Below are 23,536 nucleotides of genomic sequence, written 5' to 3' on the forward strand. Positions count from 1 at the left end.
TCTCCTCCTTCCCGGCCTCATTATACCTGGAAAGGCTCCTCTGGGGCCCTGTCGGGTGTTTGGCAGGAGCCCTTCGAGGTGACCAGGGAACAGTGAGTTGTTCTCATGCAACATGACTCCTTCCTGCATGCACCAGGCCCAAGAGGCAAGCCATCACTCCTGCCCTCACCCTGGTTTCTGAATGAATATGATTTCCTGCAATTAACCAGCTCTGGCCAGAGTGGGTGATGGGGGCAATGAGCAGAGCAGAGGGGAGACCCTCCCCCAAATGTTCCTGAGTCAGTGATCATTAGCAATGCTTTTATTTGCTGATGGGTTTGTGAATTTATGTAGCTGTCTTTTTCCTTGAAAGATTTTAGTATGGGCAATTGGGTAGTGACTAATTAAAAGGGCCCAGGGTGTCTGGAGACCTTAATCCTAGACTTAGTAACCTTGGGCATGGTGCTTCACCTGGCTGGGCCTCAGTTTCCTCACCTGTAAAATGGGAGGAGTCACCTCAGTCCTGCCTGCTATTGGCTGTAAGTAGCCAACATGGTAATGGTGTGAGGCCATATTGTCAGTGTTCTCTCCCACCAGAGCTCTTCCCACCAAGGGCTCTTTAGGGACGATGTTGGGGTAGCTTTATGAAAGAAGAGTTTCTCAGGGCTGAGAATGGTGTCGAGCTCAACATAAACATCTGGAGCGCTGATAAAGAGAGGGGGATGGGTGAGGTGCAGAACCACCTCTGGAGCCCAGTGACATGTCTGCTCCAGCCAGGCATTCCCATCGCCCTTGCCCCAGCCCCTGAGGGTACGGAGCTATGGGCAGAAGCAAGCTCGGTCTGGCCCCCTGGGTGGGCTGGAGCTCACACTCTTTCTTCTCCCTTCCCAGGACACTGGGTATTAACTCTGTTGAGGACCTGGGGTGTAGGTGGGAGTATGGAAACATGAATCAGACACCCAGCCAGCCATCAAGGAGCTTGTGCTCTAACTAATAATATTCATGCTAGCAGCTAACATTTATTGAGCCCTTGCTGTATGCATTATCTCATTTGTTCCTCACTAGAGCCCTATGGAGGTATATTCTCATTCTCCTTCATTTGCAAATGAGGAGCGCAAGTTCAAGTCCAAAAAGTCAAAAATGCCTTACTGAGGTGAAGCCCTAGGTGGAGCCACTGAGCTCTCATTTGTTAGTTGCATTTTAGTTGAAAAGTCACCACAGATTTGGAACCACTCAAATCTGAATTCAAATCCTGACTCCTCCTGGCAAGTCCTTTGTCTGTCTCAGCTTGAATCTCCTCATCGGTTAAAAGGAGACTTTGCTGTCAGAGGGAGAAACTTCATATGGGAAGTTCTTAACTCAGTGCCTGGAACACAGTAGAAACTGGTCACAATTACTATAAACTGTGAGATAGTGGGGGGACACTGAACAGCACCCCCATCCAAGAGAGTGTCAGGATGAGCTACACCCCGGGGTTCTAGTTGGAGCAGAGCCACGAGCATGTGTCACTACCATTCCAGGCAGGTCCTGCCAGGTGCTTCTGGGTGGACATGCCTGTCCGTGTTTGGGGCAATGGAGATAGGGATGGAGGTGGCAAGAAGGTCTGGGCATTTTACACATTGTCTTGGCAGCAGCAGTGGAATCACTTGGGGGTACAGAGATGAATTGCACTGGAGCTGCCTGGTGGAGGACAGGAGCCCTGGACTGGAAGGCAAGAAATCAAGGTTCTAGTCCTGGTTCTGCTAACTCTTCAGGCCTCTCTTTCTCATCTGTAAAATGGGAATGAAATTCTCTGCCTGATGGAAACTGTGGTGTGGGAGCCAGTCATTCCGATAGGAGTGCTTGAAGTTGGGAGTGGCGTTGTTTCTGCACGTTAGCCCATCCCAGGAGCCTCTGCTCTGAGGCTTCTCTGTGGTCTGTCGGAACCCAGGGTGGACAGGGGAGGGGAGGGCAGCGTGAGGGGTCACTCTGGCTGCCCACGCAGAGGGCCTCAGGCCGGCAGAGCCCTGGGGGGCCTGCAGCCCTGTCCTGGGAGGATCTGTGTGAGGACAATGAAGGAGGGAGGGACTTTCTTCCCAATGCCACCCTGGGCTGGGGAGTAACTGTACTGTGGATGAGGAAACTAAGTAGATCTCGGCAGACTAGCAAGGTACTATCCACTTGGACATTAGGGTCACATCACCCTTCTCCATGGCTCCTCACTGCCCACCAAAGCACTAACTCCAGCCCCTCATAACCTGCCCTCAGAACTAGAGTCAGTCAGCTCTAACCACATCTCCTACAAAGCCCTGCCACAAACTTGTGCAGTGGCCACACACAGCTCACACATATAGTGTCCACTTTGGGGCCTCTGACTGTGCCTTCTCTCAAGCTCTTCCCTCTTCCTAAAATGCCCTCCCCTCCATCCTTACCTCGATCTATGAAAAGCCTTCTCAGCCTTTCAGGCTGAGAGCAAAGGCCGCCTCTTCCATGAAGCCTTCCCTGAATACTCTTCTCTTCAGAATGAATCATCCCATCTCCTCTGTTCCCACACACAGGGCTCATACTCAGAGTCTGCCTCCTGAGGGTAGGGACATGTCTTCCTCCAGCCCCTGCACTGCCTCTTCACCCCCACCCCCCAATTCCTACCATGTGAAAGTCTTGCTCAATAAACTCTCTTTGCAATGAATGAAAACTCTGGGAGGAGCAATGCCCTTGAAGCAGAAATTTCCAGAACTGATGTTGTAGGAAGGAAATGATGACATTTCTCAAGGGGCCTTGCCAGCAGGACTGGCACTTCAAAGCCCCCTCCTTGGCTTCTCTGTAAGTCAGATAAACAGACAGCTGCAGTGGGACGGGAGCAGCTGCCCCCAGCACCATCTCTGTATTCTTTGGGCAAAGGGCATGAGCTTCTAACTTATATAATTCTTGAGTAGTGGTTATGCAGAAATGCTGGGGCTGGACCCCCTGCCTTCAAATACCAGCTTTGCCACTTATTTGCTGTGTGTCCTTGGCAAGATACTTTACCTCTCTGTGCCTCTATTTTCTCATATGTTAGGGGAATAGTAATAAGGCCCATAGGATTATTGCACTGACTAAATTAGTTAGTACACAAAAGCACTTAGAATGCCTGGCCTACTAGTGATCTTTCAACCAGTGTTAACTATTATTGTTGTTGATGATGATGCTATCCTGCTACTGATGTTGTCATTTACCCCAAGGAGCCCACTTCCTGTAGGAACTGGCTGGTCCTTGTCTAAGTGTCCTCTGTGGGGGTGCAGGTAGAAATGGGGGCAGTTAGTGGAAGCTTCCTCCTGGCTGAGAGCAGTGGGGATGCCAGGGGCTCCTGGGTTCCCAAGGGCAGCTGCAGAACCCAGAGTAGACTTTCTCCTCAAGGCCAGGAGAGTTATCCCAGCCCCACTGGGCCCTGCACTGACCGGCTTTCCATTTCTTAATTTAGGCCTCGCCTCGGCCGCCTGCCTGATGAGGCCTCCCCCCTGCTCTAGGACTAATTGCTGCCCCCTTCACGCCTGTAGTGAACAAGCCAGGGAGGTCACTGCCTGGGATTGCGAAGACTTGATTTCCCGGCCCCTCCGGCCGCCTCCTTCCCACGTGGAGCTTGTGTGGCTGGCAGATAAGGGGCCCTCCAGCCGTTCCTCAGCCCAGATGCTTCCTCTCAGCTCTAGCTATAATGGGGACAGGGAGCATGGGAGGGGGGTGCTCAGTGGCCCGGTGTCCCCTCCTGTGGGATTTGGGGCCTATATTTCTCCCCAGGATGACAGAATTTCTATTACCTTAAAGGGCTCATCTATTTATGCTGCAATTTTTTGAAGCCCTGTCCGCTGTTATTGAACCCTGCATGCTGGCGAGGGGAGCGGGCACTCCATCACCCAAATGAGCAAATGTGTTTCCGCATTTTTCTCCCCTTTCTCTGTGCTGTCGGTAGGTCATACACAAACCTTGGCTGCTCTGGCCCGGGGAGGTGGGAGGGAAGTGAGAGTTATGAAAATCTAGATGAGTGGAGCAGTGACTGAATCTTCCTCCAAGGTTTCCTATGTCCTTTAAGATGCTGCCCTCCCTGGGGCCTCCCCTCTGGCTGGGCAAAGTGCGTGTCTGCCTCGTGTGCGGCTTCCAAGCTGGAAGTAGGGGGCAAGGGCAACTATGAGGCCAGAAGGGACTGTAGACTCTGAAAATTGTAGCCAGGTGACATGGACATAATGCATGTGTATTTTCTCTTTTAATTGTTTTGTTCTTCTTCAAACTGAGGTTCTAAGAGTAGCCAACCAGTTTCTCGTTCTTCATTCTGCGACTACCTCCTTGACTACCTTCCTAATTAACGTAGTGAAAGATTTTCATGGATACAGCCACCAGGATGAGAGATTCACCCTCTAACTGCCTTGTTCATGGTTGTGACCAGAGGAGCACAGAGAGTGCAAAATAGCAGAAATGGCCCAAAAATATAAATGCACACACACACACACACACATAACTCCGGTAGCAAAGCTGGGACTCTGGATTCAGGTGGAACTAAAGTCGCATCTCAGCTCTGCCATCAGCTGCTCTATGGCCTCTGGAGAGTTGCTTAAACTTCTCCAGCCTTAGTTCTTCCATCTACAAAATGGGATAAAATTGGGGTGCTATGTTACAGTGTTATTCTTAGGATGGAATTAGATAAAATATGTGCAAAGCTCAGGCAAGGCATGTAGCAAATGCTCGACAAAGATTTGAGGTTGATTAGGTAGTTGTGTAGACTGGAGGTTGTGTGACATACTGGAGGCAAAAGGGCATGGATTTGAGGGTTAGATGGGCCTGGGTTGGAATCCCAAGACTATGGTCAGTAGCTGTGCTCCTTTGGCAATGTATTCAGCCCCTTGGAGCCCTGGTTTCCCATCTGTAAATGGATTAATCGTGCCTGCCTTCAGGGTCAGCTTGAGCCCTGAGAGATGCAGTGTGTAAAGCACCATAAAAATGGGAATCACTCTTCATAAGGGTAGAGTTGGAAGCTCAGTGCTTCCCTGGTACACCCTCTTATTTTACAAATGGGGAAACTGAGGTCCATAGAGGGGAAGTGGCTGATCTTGGGTCACACAGCAGATCACTGGCAGAGCTGGGGTGAACCAGGCAGCGTAACTCCTAGTCCAAAGCTCTTTCCACCTTCGCTTCCATCTCAAGGGTTTGCGTCCCCAGAGCAGACACGTACTGATTTTTCCCAGGGTGGGGAGGAGTGGGGGAGTCACGAGGTGTTAAGTCATGATGGATGGCAATTAATCCACAGAGCAAAGGAGGGGAAATTGGTTTTATGTCACTAAAGCTGAGTCTAGCCTTCTCTCTCTGGGACCCCGCAGTTTGTGGCTTTATTAGGGAAAACTGCTGCACTTTTGTTGCAAAAAGTAAAGGCTCCCCATCTCACACCACCCCCTCCCTGCTGCGTTCCTGATGTCTTTATCGGTGCCTTCATTACTGGAGTCTGGAGCTGGGGCTTTGGTCTCTGGTGCCTGCAGCATGCCCCTGCAGTGGAAGAAGCTGCTGGGGCAGGGCTGAGGCTCCAGGCTTCAAACACACCCAGTTTTGTTTCATTTGTTTGTTATTTTGGTCTGACTTTCTGGCATAGATGAGACTTGTGGCCCTGCCAGCTCCCAGTCCTGATCAGGGCCCAGGACTGTGTCTGACACCACAGATTCTGAAAGGTGGGGCAGTACTGTGCATCAGAAGCTTCCTTAAAGGCCAGAAGAAGCGAATGACCGAGAGGGAGTGATGCTGGCTTACGTTCCGAGTGCAGGGTCACTGAAGCGGGCTTTAGGCCAGTGCTCTGCCCGACATACATAACTGTATTTAATCTTACAACCCTATAGTAGTGACTGTCGGGATTCCCACTTTGCAGAAGAGGAAACTGAGGCTCAGGGTGGCTCAGCACTTTGGGGCAGTGCTTTACAGTTTATCTGGCTGTCACATACCTGAGCTTGTTAGTCCTTGCAACTCCCCTGGGAGAAAACTTTGCCTCTTAGAGGCAAAGTAACCTCCCCAACTGCCCAGTTGGCAAGTGGCCATCAGGAACTGAGCCTATAGCTGTTTGAACCCAGCACCTGCTCTTTTAGCCACAACCCAAAACTGCCTGGAGAGGACTGTAGTAATGTGGCTGAATAACCATCTTCGAGTTGCTCTCAAGCCTTTCCCCAGGAAGGGGGCAACCCTAGCAACCTCGTTTCTCTGCTGGAGCTTAAGTGGCTTCCTACCCTCTGTCTATGTGAGGAGGTAGGCTACTGCCCTCGGCCTCCCTCCCTTACTTTGGTGCGGCACTTTACAGTTTACCCAGCTCTCTCCACTTGAGCTTATTAGTCCTCACCACTCCCCTGGGAGAAAGCAGGGTGGGTATTGTTAGCTGTGTTTCATAGTTGGGAAATAGCTGCATTTCACAGAGAAAGAGTCTTAGCCAAGATGATAAGACTTGTGAGGGCATCAAGATGGGCTTGGAAACCTGGGTTTTGGCTCCAAGACCAGGCTCCCCTCAGGGCAGCCAGGCAGAGGGGGAATTCAGCACTAAGGAGAGCACCAGCTGGGGAGCCAGACTTGGGTGCCAACCCTGGTTATTGCCTACCGCCTGCCTGACTTCATCCAAGTCATATCACCACTCTGTGCCTTTACTTTGTCTTCTGCAAAATGGGACTGCAAACCCAGGCCCCTGTCTCCTGAGGCTGGTGTAAAACTCAGAAGAAAGTAGTTGCTTGGGAAAGACTGGAAGAAGTGCTAGGGTACACACACCTAGAGGCGTGAGGGGGAACGGTGGGCCCAGGACCTGCAGGCTCTACTCCCCTCCGCAAGGCGGCGGGTCTGGAGTGAAGGAAGGACCCACTCCTGCTCCTGCCACCCCTGGCCCCTCCCCAGCCAGCTCTTCCCTCTTAGTCATTAGCACCAATAATCCATCTGCAGGAGTAATTATCCACCCCAGGAGGGGAAGGAATTCCTGTCAGAAGACGTGATTATGTCTGGAAAATGAAAGATGTTGCAGAAAAAGGTCATATTTGAATAAATTACTTTGAAGTGGGGCTAATAAGAAGACTAACAATGAGGTAAATACCAAAACACACACACACACACACACACCCATAAAATAAGAACAAAAAGAACCTACTTAACAGTTCTTTCCCAGAAACACTATAAAATCAGAGAAGTTGGACTGGGGCTCCCTGACTCTCAGGCACAGAGGTTCTGATGAGCAGGGAGTTAAAAAAATGTAAGAATAGTGGGATTTGAGCAGGGATGTGACAAAATGGTGCTGTACTGGTTGGCCACCCTTGTGCGGGGAGATGATGGTACCACGGATATAAACCACCTAGGAGAGAATCCAAGAATGTGACAGGCAATCACATTGGTTCCCATTGCTCCCCACATGTCTTCAGTGTTGGCAGCTTGGCATGATGAAGAGAGCATGGAATTTTTTTCTTTGTTTGACCACCAGTTCTGAGACATCTGCCACTCTTGCTCATTCATTCATCCACATTCATTAATTTAACAAACACTTCTGGAGCACCTGCTGTGAGCTGGGCACTGGGACTCCAGCTCTGTGGGACAATGGTCCATCCCTGGAGGGCGTGGAGTTTTGAGTCAGAGAAACCTGAGTTTGAATCTCAGTGCTGCCACTCACCAACTGGGCAACTCGAGGCAGTGACTTTGTCAGGGTTGGTAGAACAAATAACACAGACTCGTTGGCTTAAACAACAGGAATTTATTGTCTCACAATTTTAGAGGCTACAAGTCCACAATCAAAGTGTCAGCAGGATCATGCTTTTCTGGAGGTCAGTGGCATTCGGGTGGTGCCTGGCCACAATCCATAACTCAGTCTCTGCCTCTGTCACATGTCATCGCTCTCCTGTCTCTTCTTGGGTCCAAATTTCCCCAATTTATAAGGACTCCAGGCCTATTGGGTTAAGGCCCATAGGTTTGTCTTCCCCTTAACTAACAGGATCTTTGAAGATACTATTGACAAATGAGTTCACATTCACAAGAGCAGGGATTAGGACTGGAATATGTCTTTGTAGGGGATGTGATTGGATCCACAATAGTCAAGTTCATCTCCTGAGCCTCGCTTGGCTCATCTCTCACCTGGAAGAAACTTGCAGGATTGTTGTGAAGGTGGAAGCAGGCATGTGCAACAGAAGTGCTTGGCACAGAGCAGGCCAATCTTAGCCTCCTTTCTTGCATGTTTTTGCAATGGGGTTAGGCTCTTTATTAACAGGTCACATGTAATCATTTAAAATGCCTAAAGCTTATTCATACTTTCTCTGGGTCAGGCACTTTTCTAAGCACTTACATATATTAACTTATTTAATCTTTACCACCACCCTTGGAGGAAGGTACTATTAAAAACCCCATTTCACAGATGGGGAAAATGAGACACAGAGGTTAAATAACCTGCCCAAGGTCATGCAGCTAATAAGAGCAAGAGCCAGAACTTGAACCCAGTAGTCAGGCTCCGGCGTCCCTGGGTTGACCCTGCACTCCACCACCTCCCTGGGTACTTCCTCTTCTGTAGGGCAGTCCAGGGTGATCCTCGCTGCCCCCAACAAGATGAAACCTCGACTCTACCCACAGCGGCACCCTCTTCCAGCCCCGAGAGCTGAATTTGGACGTGGCCACCAACTTACGGGGATCCATAAGATAGTAAGATAGCTCAGGAGCAGCAGCGCTTCTGTCCTGGGCAGTGGCATGGATGAGCATCCAGTCACCACCATGATGTGTAAATGCATCCCAGTTTTCCTCCCACAGAATGCTCTCATAGCCACATTTCATGTATCTCCCACAGCCCTCTGAGGTTAGATGTTATTGTTCCCTTTTGCAAAGAATGAAACAGGCTCTTTAAGATTTTGCAAGTCTCAGGAGGTCTCAGCCCTCCCCAGTCTCCTCTGGTCTCTAAGCCCAGGGCTGAGCCCTTCCTGAAACTCTGGTGGCCAGAAATTGTACCTCCCTGCCCCACCTTCCTCAGACGCCCTGCTGCCCTCCCTTCCCTCTGCCGTGAGGTGGCCCCAGGCCAAATCCACCAGGTGCCCTGAGCTCCCTTCATACCTGCCCCCTGAGGCATTGGGGCTTTAAATGGGGGACACATTCCAGGTCCATATTACAAGTGGTGAAGCACTATGAAAACCTGGCTGAGAAGCCTCTGGGAACCTGGAAAACCCAGAGAAGAGCAGCTTTATAAAGACTTACTTAGATAATGACAGGAGTTAGAGGGTGGGAGGGAAGGGGGGTGTAAATTCCAGAGGCGGCCTTTCCCACCCCCTCTCCTTTTCTTCCCTAGTAAAAAAAAACTCAGGTTTTGACTTCTGGGCTTTCTTTGCATTCAGTCTGTAATTATTTTTTTAATGATTCTATAATTGATATGTGAATGGATTTGCCTGTGTCTCTCTGAGCCACAGAAGTGCAAGATCAGTGGACAGGGCTCGGCCTTGGGGAAGCAGGGAGAGAGAGATGAGGCCAGAAGTGGGAATGGAAACTCATAGAAAGCGCCTTCCCTTTAACTAAGGGCTGAGGCCTGCCCGTATGTGCAATGCTGATAGCATCTGATCTTGCACCCGCATCATTGTCGTCGTCATCAGTGTAGACAGCTTTATATCTTTCAGAGGATAGACATTGTGTGATGGATGTCAGCCCAATCCCTGGTCTAATTTTCACTCCATCTGCCAGTTATCCCACCATCTTAGCTGTCTTCCTTTGAGTCTTAAAGCTTTTTGGATGTCGAATCCTCCTAACAAGATACAAATGCCCCCTCAGAGTTCCTACTGTTAGCCCCTAGTAGCCGTTTCTGCCTCCATCGTCAACATACCCTTAATGATAAATATGTAGGAGAGAAGATTATGAAATTACCATAGTGAGCACTTGGGCCCATAGTAGATGCTCAGGACATTTGATTCCGGTCACTTCCGACCTGTCTGCAGTCAGGGGAGCCTGGTCTAAGAAGAGAGCATGGACTTTGGAGTCCCTCAGCCCCTTTCCCATGGTATGTCTTGGTCAAGTTGAGGCCACCAGCACTGACCACTCTCTAGGATGGTGACAGTAATTCTTTCCCTGCAGCTTTGTTATAAGGACAAAAGAAGACAAGGCACCAAAAAAAAAAAAAAAAAAAAAAGGCCCAAAGGGAATGGTTAAAAGCCTGAATTTTCTTCCCCCAGTCTTCAGCTGTGGGGATGGATCAGTATGTCCTAAATCAATAGGTCAGCTCTGTCTGGAGGGGCGAAAGGGTGTGGTCAGTGGCAAGGACCAGAGTCCTGTCCCCACCTCCCCCACGTGAGCTACCCACTAAACATACACCCTACACAAAAGTCTCCAGGGATTTTAGACTTCGGGAGTCTCCTGGTAAGATGTAAATACTTCAAGAGTTTGCTGAGTAAGCCCTTGTTAGCCAGTAATGTCTTCTCCAGACTCAGGAGAGACTCTCAGGACAGGGAATGATCAGAGAAGGGGAAGGAGCTGCAGGTAGGACAAGGGCATTGATGAAGACCAGGAAAGAAATTTTATGGTTTTACTCTGATGGTAGCTGAATCCCCAGAATCGCCCCAGGTCACAGAGCCAATAAGTGGCCTGAACTTGACACCAGATGCTGTCCTTCCAAACCAGCTGCTGGGTTGGCCCCACCCACCCCTTCTCAGGCCTCCCTGAAATTTTTCAATTATCTGTTTGGTAGCTGCTGGAGGGTATTTGTGCTCCTTCAAAAAGGCCTCTTGAGGAGTCAGATAGCATCTTTATGCAAATTAGAAAAAGATGCCCCATTCTAAAAACATTCTGTGGACATCTGCCAGAAAACTAATGAAATAGATATAGAAATCTATCATGTCATGTCGGTGGCGCTGCTAGATTTGTGCAATACACATCCTGCATGACTGTACAGAGCGGCCTCAGGTCACTGGCATTCAATTCATTTTGGACAGCCATAGAGGGGACTGAATGTTCCAGGGGCTTGCAGATCTAAACTTCAGCCCCCACTATTCCCCACCATGGGAGCTAGACAGAATGACTTAACCCCACAGGCCCTGGGTACTCTATTCAGCACCTGGAGGCAAGGATAAGGAATGAATGTAGCGAGTTGCTTCCATTCCTCTCTCCCTCTCACTCTAGCTGGCCCTCTGCTCCTCATGCCTTATGCAAATTTTCTTTTCCCCAACACATATCCACTGTCAGTTGCTGCTTTATCAGTGACACTAATTAGGTCCAGTGAGGTTTGCTCTGCATTGGAGAGGCTGCTGTGGCTGCTTTTCAGTCCAAGCTGTTCTCTCTTTGTCTTGTGGGCCGCGTGTCTTTCTTTGTTCCTGGGATATCACAAATGAGACTCCTCATCTGGCATTCCCATTGCCCGAGCCCGCAGAGTTGGGAGTGGAGGTGCCTGAGAAGGGTGGGCAGTGGGAAGTACAGCAGCCCCAGGATTGGCACTCTGCTGGCCAAAGAGCAGGCACTTGCCCAGCACTGTAAACAGTAAAGCACACTACGTATGTGCACTGCTGGCATTGACGTGACTTTGGGCACTGAGTGGACGTCCAAAGCAGCCACTTCTGGTGGCCCTTGTTATCCAGGAGAGAGCAGAACAGGAGTAACCAGAGGATAAGGGAGGCCACCAGAGGTGCCTGCGGAACATCTGGACACAGGGAGGGAACTAGTCTGCATCCCCTCATGCCACAGCCTTGTCTTGTAATACCCTACTCCGGCCTCTTGACGGTAAGCTCCACGAGGGTGGGGACAAGCCCTGTTCTGCTCATTTAGCCTGGCACAGTGTCTAACATATACTGGCACTTTAAAATATTTCCAAGTATTGGGCACCCACTGTGGGTTGGGGCCACAGGGTTGAATGAAACAGATACTGTCCCTACCCTCATGGCACTTACAATCTAGTGAATAAGAGGTAGATTTTTAAAAGTGATTATTTTGTTACAGTTATGGTAAGTGCCACAAAGGAACATGTATTGGGGATACCTGCCTGGAAGTTAGATGGTAGGAAGAGGGTTAAAGGGGCTGAAAGGGACCTTAGGACACATCTGGTCTAGTTTAATGATTAGCGAGGCCCAGAGCCTCTCGTGGTGCCTGGCCAATAGTAGATGTTCAACAAACATTTGTGGAATGAGTGAGGAATGAATGAGTCCACACCATCTTGGGCCCATATCTTTGCCTCACTTAAGCCCATGTATTTTGATCCTAGGTCCAGAGCCCTTTCTTGCCTAAACTGTCTTACCCACCTGTCCAACAAAACGACAAGTTGACCCCTCATGGCCCATCTCAGAGTTCTCTCTGCTGGGCTCCCGTGGGCTGGCAGGCACGTGCTGTGTAGGCTTCATCTGGAAAACCCAGTTCTACTCCACTCACACCTCTCCTACACATGGGGCGTATTTAATGGGACCCAGAGATGGACTCACAAAATTACCTCCCTCTTTTGAGACAGGGTCAGTCACCTTCCAGCCACTTCCTTCTTCCACTCCAAAAAACCCCGCATTAACCTACTGCCCATTGCAAGGAAAACATGACCAACATGAGAAGCCCAGCTGTTGATTAATTTTCCCAAACAGGTCTGAACTACAAAGCAACGTATTACAGGGGAGAAAATTCAGTAAACAACGCTAAAACATTTTTTAATCAAACATACAACTCATTACCCTGTGGGGTATGGGCCTGCACTGTTTGCCACATGTGCTGGAAGGCAGGTGGAAGGTGGAGTAGAGATTTGCATCTCTTTAGTGGGACCAGCTCCGGGGTTCCATTCTGCCAGTAGCTCTTTCAAATCAAGTTCAAGATGTTAATAGCCAATGCTGCATTTATAATTAATAGGCTTTTGGATGGGAGGAAGAGTTCACATCCGCTCTCCATTCACAAAATGAAGACACTAAGTAGGACTGGCAGGCTTCCCACAGTGGGAGGTGGAGGGTTCCCTTTCCAGGGATAGAGGGGCTGTGGGTTAGGGCGGTGAGATGGGGATGGTTCAGGATATGAAAGCACCCAGGCATCAACTTCCAGATGCTGAGAAAGGGAAAAAGCATCTGGGCCTCGGTGGGCAGCCCTTCCCCAAGGTCAGGGGCCATGTCCTGGATGCCCTGCTCTGAGCTTAGGTGCTGAGTGTGCTGTCAGTGTGAACAGGGGCAGCCCAGGTTAACCCAGAGTTCCACCACATAGCTATTAGCATCCTGTGACTGGAATGGGAGTCAGCAAATTTGAGTTCCAGATTCATCTCTGCCTTGGCTTAGCTGCATGATCTTGGGTAAGTCACTCTCCATCTCTTGGCCTCAGTTTCCTCACTTATAAAACAAGGCAGCTGGACTGGGTGATTCCCAACATCCCTTCTGGCTCTGACACCCACCATTAGGAATGGGTATGTGACCAGGCCCAGCCTATGTGTCAGCAGAGTAGACGGAGGGTTCCCAGACTGTGCAGCTATTAGAGGCCCAGGAGGGCTCCCCCCCTGCATCCTCACCATTCCTCCCTCCTTTGGGTTTAGGCCCTTGCTGCAAGCAAGAAGATGCTCAGGGAGTCAGAGCCAAAGGGCCCTTAGAGATGACCCATCCATTGGTTCCCAGAAAGACATCTGCAAAGGCTGCAGCAGGTTGCCAAGAGCAGTTTTGAACATTTCACAAAACCTACAGGAAATTCTACATTACCTATGATGAGGCTAACTAAGACACCAAGGTTTTTCTTTTAATTGGAATTAAATTCCAGGTGGTATCCCAGGTTAGCGTGTGCTGATCAGAGGTTCTGACTGGTTGTAGATGACATCACAGGAATTTTTGGGGTCGTGGTTGGTGGGAATCTGCTGCTCCCACAGTCACACTGCAGGTGGTCACTGGCCAAATTGCATCTGCTCAATATGTGATGCCTTAGGCACCAGTACAGAGTGACAGCAGTGCCTTTCAAATTGAGAGAGCTTTGGAAGGAGGGGGGCAATCAAAAGGGTATTTGATGGTGAAAAATTGGGGAGACTGGTTGATTTTAATAGCCATGTATAACTGGTAGGTCCTGTGAATACCTATCAGTAACATGAGCCTATAGGAAGAGAAGACTGCTTTCCAGCAGTGGGAATTATGGAGGGAGATTCTGGGGAACCACTTCAGTAAAGGGCCTTTGGGCACAGGCCTGGTAGGGGGAGTGAGCAGAGGTGCTGGGCGATGGGAAGCACCTGAGATACCAAATGCAAACTCCCCAACTCTGCCTCTGGTCTGAGCTTAGGATCCTGGACTCTCTCACTCTGTCCTTTTCCCCAGAGAGGGAAAAGATCAACACACGCAAATTCAGGGCTGATTTGGGCCAGGGACTGGGGTGGGCGGAGGGAGATAGATAAGATACCATATCTGTAGCCCTGCTTGTCCCAGCTCTGCCTCAGGGCTCACTCTGGGTCCCAGTGTCCTATTCCTGATCATGAAGGTGGTGGATTTGATCATTTCCAAGATCCTGCTCAACTCTAGGGGTTTTGTCTCCCTGAGGGGATGCACTAGAGGCTAACATGGTAATTTTCCAGCTGTGCTTCTCACCCTCAGCCTGGCCTGGCAGGGTCGGGCAGGAGGTGGGAGGGTGAAACAAGGCACAATACAGCAGATCTGGCCTGGCTTTCTCCTTTCAGGAGAGTCCCCAGGTAGGCCTGGAGTAAGTGGGTAACATGGGGCCCACCCTTAGACCAGACAATATTCTGTTTCCCATGTGTGATGTGAGCCACAGAACCTCAGTCCACCAGGGCCCCTCATTCATTTGTTCAACAATATTTATAAAGTACTTACATTCTCTGGATACCAAGGCAACCCAGACAGTTAAAAGTCCCTGTTCTCATAAAGCTTCTGGTCTAGTTGGGAAAGGCAGACAGTAATTAAATGGACAAATAAGCATATCTGGGTGTAGGCATGGATGTGCCTGCTTGGACACCCCCTGGCAGTTGTCCCAGGCTTCCCTGAACCCCTGGTACCTACTACCAGGGCTGGCTTGGAGTTGGCCCCACTCAATGGGCATTGGTTGAATTGCCTGGCTTGAGAGAGAAAGCATATGGAGTTAAGAATTAACAAATGATTATGATTTCTGAATCATTATATAGATGCTTTTTTACTTTCTAGTATACTGTAGAATAGCCAGAGGTTAATGTCTGAAATTACTGAAACTCGTTGAACTGGTCCCAGCCCTTATTTATACTTACTAGTGTGATGGTTATTCTAGCCTAATCCCAGCTCTTGTCTATATCTGTTACTGTGATAGTAATCACTCCACCTTCCCTTGTTTGAATCCATAAAATCCCTAAAATCTTCAGACAGATTTTTAGGCTGAGAGGCCATCCAAACTCCTGCTTCCTGCATAGCAATCAACTCTCTCTTTGAAACCCTGGTGTCATAGATTGGCTATGTCCATAAGGCAGAGAACCCCTACTTTTGCTTAGTATCAGAATGTGCCCAGGGCTTCTGGTTCTGACCAAACATCTCATTTCAATTAAACATTTATGGAGGGCCCATTATGTCCCAGCAGGGTCCTGAGCCTTGAGAATCTAGCCCTGAATAAAATTAGATCCCTCTCTTTAGAGCTGGCAGCCCAGGGGTGGGGGCAGACATGGACTGCGAGACCCCCAGTGTGAGGGGGTGGAAATGGAGGGGGGTGTTGCTGTGTGTGCACTTAATTCCACCAGGGGAGGCCTGGGGGCTGGGGAAGAATGAAGAAGGAGTTACAAATTTATACCTAAACCCACACAGAAGGATAAAGACATAGATCTGGAGACACACACATGTGGCGACACACAGGTGTGCACACTATATGTGTAGACATAGATGCTGACCCATGTAGACTCAGACACCACAAAGACCATCTCGTTAAAGCCTGTTCGTGGTCCCACCAAATCGAGGAGGCATATGGTGAGAGAATGGCCTGTGAACCTCAATCACCAGAGATCAGCCAGCTGACTATGGACCAGGACTGACCCTCAGATCAGAGGCCAAAAGCTGGGGAATTTGAACAAAAGGTTTGACTGTTAGTTTAAAAAAGAGAGAGAGCAAGCATCTGGGCTTGTTGAGGAAATTGACCCTAATAGGTGTTCAGACAGCCCTGGACATCAGGACAGTGAGGTATGGGGGTGGGGATGGTGGGGGGCTGTTTGACATTAGTTGTGTCAACCTTATATTCCTTTAGGTCAGGATTACTGTGCACTTTAGAAGCTGCTTCCCAGTTTTTGCTGTTTAGGGGCTGACATGTGGAAGATGTTTGGAACATGCCTGGCACTCAGAAGCCACTCAGTAGTGGTAATTCATTTCCCCCAACTGTGCCCTTGGCATGTGGTGGTAAAAGTTCCAGCCGGTTTCAGCTGTGAGGGGATCCCAGGAGCCAGCCTGGGGGAGGTGGCAGGATGGCAAGCCTAGGGGCGTGGAACCATGATTTACCGTTCCCTGTAAGAAACCCCCTTTCCTGCACTGGGCCTAGAATTTGCTGATTGAGTGGGAGATGGAGCCCTCCCCCAGAGCTGCTTTCTGCTTAAACCTTAAAGGATTTTTTGTGGGTTCTTTTCATAAGAGATGCCATTGATACGGATTAAAAGCAGGAGTGGGGGTGGGGGTAGGGGGTTCTCTGCCCAATTACTCAAATGACTAAATCCTGAGACACCAGGGCTTCAAAGAGAGAAAGAGTTTATTGCTAGGTGCAAAGCAGATCAATTGGCCTGTGGTCTAAAAATCTCTCTCTCTGAACTGGGTAGGTTTTAGGATAATGAATACAGTAGTTTGATTTGATGAGGTTAGAGATGATCTCATTATTGAGCATGCACAGACTGATTACATGCTTAGACACAGAACATATGTAAGAAAATGGTGTCTTTAATATGATGATGGGCATGATTTTTAGTATTATAATAAGGTATAGATCACTTAGAGGTTAAAGTTTAAGCTACTGCTCCTGTCAGGTCAATTTTGGTTAGATGCCGCTCCTTTTAGCAATAGTTTTAGAATTGGGGTGGATTAGTTCTGGGCTGACTTAAGGCCCTTCATTCATAAACATTAGTGATCATAAGACTCTAAAGTTGAAAAGCAGGATAAGGGGGTACAAGTATGGGTCAGTCACAAGGCTTTTACAATCACAAGATAAAGGCTATATGATTATACAATCATTTTCAGAGATCAAGGCAGCATTATCAGAGATCAAGATTACAAGTCAGAAATTTTAAGTATTTCCCTTTGGCTATTCTAAACTAGAAAGTTTAAAACAAACAAATAAACAAAAAAACTATGATTCAGTAATCCTAATCATTTGTTAAATCCTCACTTCTTGGTTACACTGTTTGCTTACAGTAAAAAAAAGTATAAAAAGCTTTTATAGTGCTTTCTACCTGCCAGGCTCTGCTCTGAGTGTCTTATAATAACTCATTTAATCCTCTTAACAATCCTATGAGGGATGTTGTTGTTTCCATTTTGTGAATGTGGGAACTGAGGCACAGAGAGGTTTAGTAATTTACTGAAGGTCACATAGTAAGTGGTGGAAGCAGGATGATACCAGAGTCTGTCCTCTTTCCACTCTGCTCTGCTGACTTCCTGGAAGGGAGGTCTGGTTCTTTCTGCTTTGCTCCTGTTGCCGACTAGTGCAAGTCACTGCCCCTCTCTGAGGTTCCATTTCCTTCTCTGGAAGCAGAAAATTCTCCCAGCCCAGCAGCCTCCCTGGCTATTTTGAAGCCCAAACTGAGAGTCCATTTCTCTGCATGGGCTTCACTGGGAGGAAACAGCGAATGTGCACACTGCGCTCTGGGGAGCTGATATTTCAAGCTGAATGCTCTGCATCTTGCCCCCCCTGGAGCAGAGCCAGGGTGGGGAGTCCTTTCTGAGCCCAGTCAGCAACCCAACAGCCTCCCAGGGATCCAAGGTTGGGGACACTAATAAGGACCCCAGGAGAAAGATGCGGCCTTCTCAAAGCAAACCCATGCAGAGAAAAGCATAACTGTGCCATGATTTGCACTGGGGCCAAGGCCCTCCCAGCTTAAGTACATTCTTATGGGTTATTTATAGTCTTGGAGAAATTAGGGTTTGGGGGTTAATGGGGAAGCTGACAGACTCCAGCTGGTCACGGCCTGCAGGGACTTGCAGGGGAAAGTGTGGGAACCATGGGGCCTCCTTGTGAAAGGCCCCACACTGCCCCTCCTTCCTGACTGGCCTGCACAGGCACCAGAGAATCTGAAAAGGGCTGGAGAGGAGCCTCACTTTTGCCAAGGGCCCACACCCTCAGGTCTCACCATGGCCGAAATGGAGAGGCCAGCTGCTTGGGACCCTTCAAGATGAGAGGTGAGCAGTTCTACTCCACGCTCGTCATTTTACAGGTGCTGGAACTGAGGCTCAGAGTGGTGGCAGCCTGTCCGTTGTCACACAGCTAGTGGGGCTCAGACAAGCTCTGGTCTCCTGGCCCTGGCTCCTCTCTGTACCATGATCCCCACAGTAAGCTGAGATCTAAGACCTGAGAAGCTGGTGGGAAGCACTGCAGACCAGCTGCTCCCTAAGAGGAGAGGGAGGGAATTTAGCATCTGGTGACCACACGCACCAGAGTAGATAGCCCCAAAGTGGATTCCTGAGCAGGGAAGTGGGGATTCCTAAGTGGATATCCTGGGGACTCAGGGAAGAAAGCCTGAACTCCCTTACTTGGCAATCAAGATTCCCAACCCCCCTTTTAAATCTCTCCCTCATCCCGTTCTACACATCCCCTCCCTTCAGCTACCCCTAGAAAATTCCCAGCTCTCATACTCCTCTGTATCCTTGTCTACACCACTCTTCTCTGATTAACTGAATGCTCCTGCCCCTCAAGGCCTCTGAAGCTTCCCTCCTTGATATCCCTGCCCTAGTGATTTGCCCCCACTCTCTACTCCTTCCTGGAGCTGACAGCCACCCCCAGGGAGGCCTGTTGTAGTGGACACTGTAGTGTGGCCCCCACCCTCACCCTGCAGGACAGAGGCACTCATTCCTCCAGCTGCAGCAAGGTCGGTGGTTCCCAGCCCAGGCCCTCTGCAGAAATTGCCCTCACCTGAAGTCATGCCCCTTCCTGGGGGCAGTGGACACCCCATGATTGGTGCGGGGCATAAAGGCCCACCCTCCCTTTCCCCCAGGTGGGACAACTCCCTGGGAAATCAATTGAGTCCTTTGTTGTAACTGCACTTAGTCGAGCTTCTCCCTCCGACCATTCCTGCTTCCCTTGCCCTTAGTAGGGGTTATTTTCAAGAGTTTGCTAATCTCCATCTCGGAGAATGCTTTTCAGGGAAGCCAGTTTATGACTCCGGGTAACACAGTAGTTAAGCAGCCAGCCTGGGTTTAAATAGAGATCAACTACTTTTAGCTCTGTGACCTTAGGCGAGTCACCTAATTTCTTTATGCCTCAGTTTTCTTATCTATTCAGTGGGAATAATGTCCAGGCAATAGTTTTTGTCTCCTGAGTGTTGTGAGGATTGAAGGAGATGATGACTGCAGGATGCATGGTATTGAGAAGGCACTTAATAAGCATTAGCTATTACTATTATTTACTTATTACTATTATTATTATTACTTATTACTATTATTTAGCTTCTCTGATGTTCAGGTAAATGGGGATGGGACATTATTGTCTGTGTTGTGGGGTTGTTTATGAGCATCAAATAAGATTGGGGGCAAAAAGTCAAGTTCTTTGCTCCTATGACCTAATGCAGGCTCTGGGGTCAAGTTCCCTGGGGGTTTTGCCCACTGTGGAGCTGTGGTCTGGAGGCCTGAACTGCCCCCCACCCCCAAAAGGCCCACCCCCACCACCCCAACCTGGTGAGGGTCACTGCATTCATTTTCTATTGTTTCTGTAGCAAGTTACCACAAACTTAGTTGCTTAAAATAACACAAATTTGTTACCTTACAGTTTTGTAGGTCAGATGTCTGGTATGGGTCTCACTGGACTAAAGTCAAGGAGCCGGCAGGCTATGTTCCTTTCTGGAGGCTTTATGGGAAAATCGGTTTTCTATTCATTCAGGTTCTTGTTAGAATTCAGTTCCCTGCAGTTGTAGGGCCGATGTCCCCATTTGCTTGCTGGCTGTAAGATGAAGGCTCTTTCAGTTTCTAGAGGCCACTGCATACCTTGGGTTGTGGCTCCTTTCCTCCATCTTCAAGGTCAGCACCAGCAGGGGGAGTCCTTCTCATGTTGTATCTCTCTGACTTATCTGCTTTCATCATTTTCCATTTTTAAGGACTCGTGTGATTAGACTAGGCCCATGCAAATAAATCCAGAATAATCTAGACATCTCAAAGTTCTTAATCTCATTTGCAAAGTCCCTTTTGCCACATAAGGTAGCACAGTCATTGATTCCAGGGATTAGGATGTAGACATCTTTGGAGGGACATTATTTTGCCTACCGCAGCCACCCAGCATGGGAAAACCTCTGACCCAGAGTTCACTCTCTCCCCTTCCAGGGAGAGGTCTGTGCAATTCCTTGTGCAGCAGGGACCTACGGCCCCAATTGTTCATCTGTTTGTAGCTGTAGCAATGGTGGCACCTGTTCCCCGGTAGATGGTTCCTGCACCTGCAAAGAAGGTAAAGTGCCCTCTTTTCTAACCCCATCCCCCCACATATGTGTACACTGCCCAGGTGGTCTGCCAGCTGAGGGGTCTGGGATGATTCTGCTCCACCCCCTCACATGGCAGAATCAGGGAACCTATGTTAGTTGAGGTCCAGTCAAGGAAACAGAACCCAGGCCAGGGACCTCAATAGCAGGAATTTAATATGGGGGATTAATTACTATGGTCTTTGAACTGCTGAAGGAGCCCATAAGGGAAGGTAAGCAACCCAGAGAGTTGTAACTGTGGGAGAAACTGCTACCACTCCTAGAGTGCCCAGAACCTGGAGGGACCTGGGATGATCGACAGAGGGGCTGCGTGGGGATGCTGGAGCACAGAGGAGACACAGTTACCTTGGTCCTGCCCAAGAGGGATATCTGGCTTCTGTCCTGCTCTTGCCGGCTAGATTCTGGCCATATAACACATCTGGGAGGCAGCTGATATACAGCCCAGCAGGGGTGAGCCCCCTGTGACACAGAACAGAGCAGGGGATGGGGAGAATGGATCTGAGGGCAAACAGACAAATGACCAGCCTCAGGATGTGAAATCAGCCTGTCCTGCAAACAAAGGACCCTGAGATAAGCTGCCTGTATGCACATTGGGCAGATAGTGCTCCCCCATTAACTGGTTCCCAGTCCCAGATGGGATCATCTGCCTGCAGCAAAAACAGTGAGAACTTAGATGCAGGAGACTTGGATTCTAGGCCCTCCTCTTATAACCCAAGCCACTTACTCTTGGTGGACTATGGATTATCACCCAGGGGTCTGGGAAACAGTGGCTTGGGTGGGATGCCACGTACAAAGCTTGGGAGAGAGGACAGAAAGCTGTGCTGAGCCTAGATGGAGAGGTGACAGGCACCTCTTTCTGTTCCTTCAGGGTGGCAGGGCCTTGACTGCACCCTGCCATGTCACAGTGGGACATGGGGCCTGAAGTGCAATGAGAGCTGCACCTGTGCCAATGGGGCGGCCTGCAGCCCCACAGATGGCTCTTGCTCCTGCAGTCCCGGCTGGCTGGGAGACACCTGTGAACTGCCCTGCCCGGTGAGTGCCAACGGTGGGGAGTGAGCAGGCAATAGCAGAAGTGGGGAGGGACAAGGTGGGCCCAGCCTCCCTGCCTATAGCTATTTTGTCTGGACTGGGTGGTGAGACACTTGAATTTAAGTCCCAGCCCTAACTCTAACCACTCTGAGGTCACTTTCCTCTTTGGACGTCAGCCTTCTCATCTGTGAAATGGCAAATACTTGGCAGATACGGCATCACTTTCCCTTCACTGCTCTTGGTAAACGTCATTAATTGACTCTGGCGCTTCTACCTGAGCTCAAATACAGCTTCAGAATCCTTTTAACACAGTGCTACAGAACAGCCTTATAATCCATCCGAGTTGCCATTCCTTGTTAGACAATGTCTAAGCTTCCTTCTAGTTCTAACAGTCTATAATTTATGATCAGGCTGTGGTGGAACTAAACCAACCACCCTCTATCAGTAACCACCCAGACTTAATTGCTGGATCTTAAATCTAAGAAACAAATAAGTTAAACTAGTTGATGTAGTATAGGTGAATGAGCATGGACTTTGACGTGCTATAGTCCTGGGTTCAAATCCTGGCTTTGCCACATCCTAACTGTCTTACCTTGGGCATGTTACTTCACCTCTCTGATCCTGTTTCTCACCTTTAAAGTGGGAATATAATGGAGCCATCTCCTAGAGTTATGAGGATTAAGAGAAATAATATATTTAAGGCTCTTGATATCTAATGAGCACCCAGCAAATATTGATCACCCACCTTCTTTGCCAGTAGCAACAACAACAAAAATCATGGTCATTCTTCACATGTGAGTGATGTGTTATGATTTACAATCATAATTGCATAATTATGCAATTTTGGTTGATGGTCATTACAGCCCTTTGAGCTTGACTGTCAAGAAGTTGGACAGGACTATCACTTCCCTCCCTGCAAATCCCATACTCCTGTTAACGCAGCCAAAGCATTTTTGGATTGGCCTCATCCAAAAACTGCCCCCACTCCACCTCAGCCCTAGTCTCTCTGTATCCCTGTGGGGCTGTAGCTCAGTTTTGGCCCCAAGATCCAGCAGAAGTATTTGAACTTCTGAGGGTCCAGGTCTGATCATTTCTCTCTCCCCCTTCACTCCATAGGATGGCACGTTTGGGCTGAACTGCAGTGAGCACTGTGATTGCAGCCACGCCGATGGCTGCCATCCCGTCACAGGCCACTGCTGCTGCCTGGCTGGCTGGACAGGTAACCCCCTCTGCTCTGCACCCCCAGATCTCTGTGAAATGGGTTCTTGGTATTCTCCTACCTCTCTTGACTGCTCTTTCTCTTCCTCCTTCACTGACTCTTCTTCCTGCTCCCTAAGTATGTACCTTTCCCTTTATCTCCCCTAGGCCTCAGTTCCTCCTTCCTTTCAATTCAATTAAACAAATATTTCTTGAGCACCTATTATGCGCAGGCCCTATTCTAGGGACTGGGGAAGAATCGCACAGAGGCTGGCGTGTGGTGGAAGTGTACGAACTCAGTTTGTGTTTGCCGAGAATAAGGGGGGATTTGGTGCCAAGGTAGTTGCTCCTTCAGCCCTGGCTCAGAATCCTGATGCCTCACATCTGTCCTGTCTAGCCTACCTCCTAAATACATGGAGACTCCACCCACTTTTCTCCATCTGCACTGCCACCATCCTGATGCACCAAGCACCGTTTCCCATTTGGCCCAAGCACCGTTTCCCATTTGGCCCTGCCTTGGCCTCCTCATTGGTCTCCAGGCCTCCACCCTGCACAGCTACATCCATTCTGTACATGGTAGAAAGCAAACTTTTCAAAACCCACAACTGGTCATGTCAGATCCTACTCAGAATCCCTCAAAGGCTTTCCATGGCACTTATATAAAATGCCAAATCCTTATCACGGCCCAGGGCCCCAGATGATCTGGTCCTGCCCAACTCCTCCATCTCTCTCTTGCCCCTCTCATTTTATTTTGTTTTGTTTTGTTTTGTTTTATATTTTAATTTTATTTTTTTTAATTTAATAGATTTTATTTTGAAATAA

General features: G+C 49.1%; 1 protein-coding gene across 2 annotated transcripts in view; it reads left to right on the forward strand.

Annotated features, from left to right (window-relative positions):
- The window catches only part of MEGF11 (multiple EGF like domains 11), a 356,197-nt gene that overhangs the window by 280,528 nt on the left and 52,133 nt on the right, over positions 1-23,536 (forward strand). For both annotated transcript variants that reach the window (XM_037833634.1, XM_037833633.1), the window contains exons 11-13: positions 20,337-20,457; positions 21,357-21,520; positions 22,634-22,736. In XM_037833634.1, coding sequence (XP_037689562.1) covers positions 20,337-20,457; positions 21,357-21,520; positions 22,634-22,736 — 388 coding nt within the window. The remainder of the gene's footprint in view (positions 1-20,336; positions 20,458-21,356; positions 21,521-22,633; positions 22,737-23,536) is intronic.

This window comes from Choloepus didactylus, chromosome 4 (genome assembly GCF_015220235.1).
Source record: "Choloepus didactylus isolate mChoDid1 chromosome 4, mChoDid1.pri, whole genome shotgun sequence".
NCBI classification, from domain to species: Eukaryota; Metazoa; Chordata; class Mammalia; order Pilosa; family Megalonychidae; genus Choloepus; species Choloepus didactylus.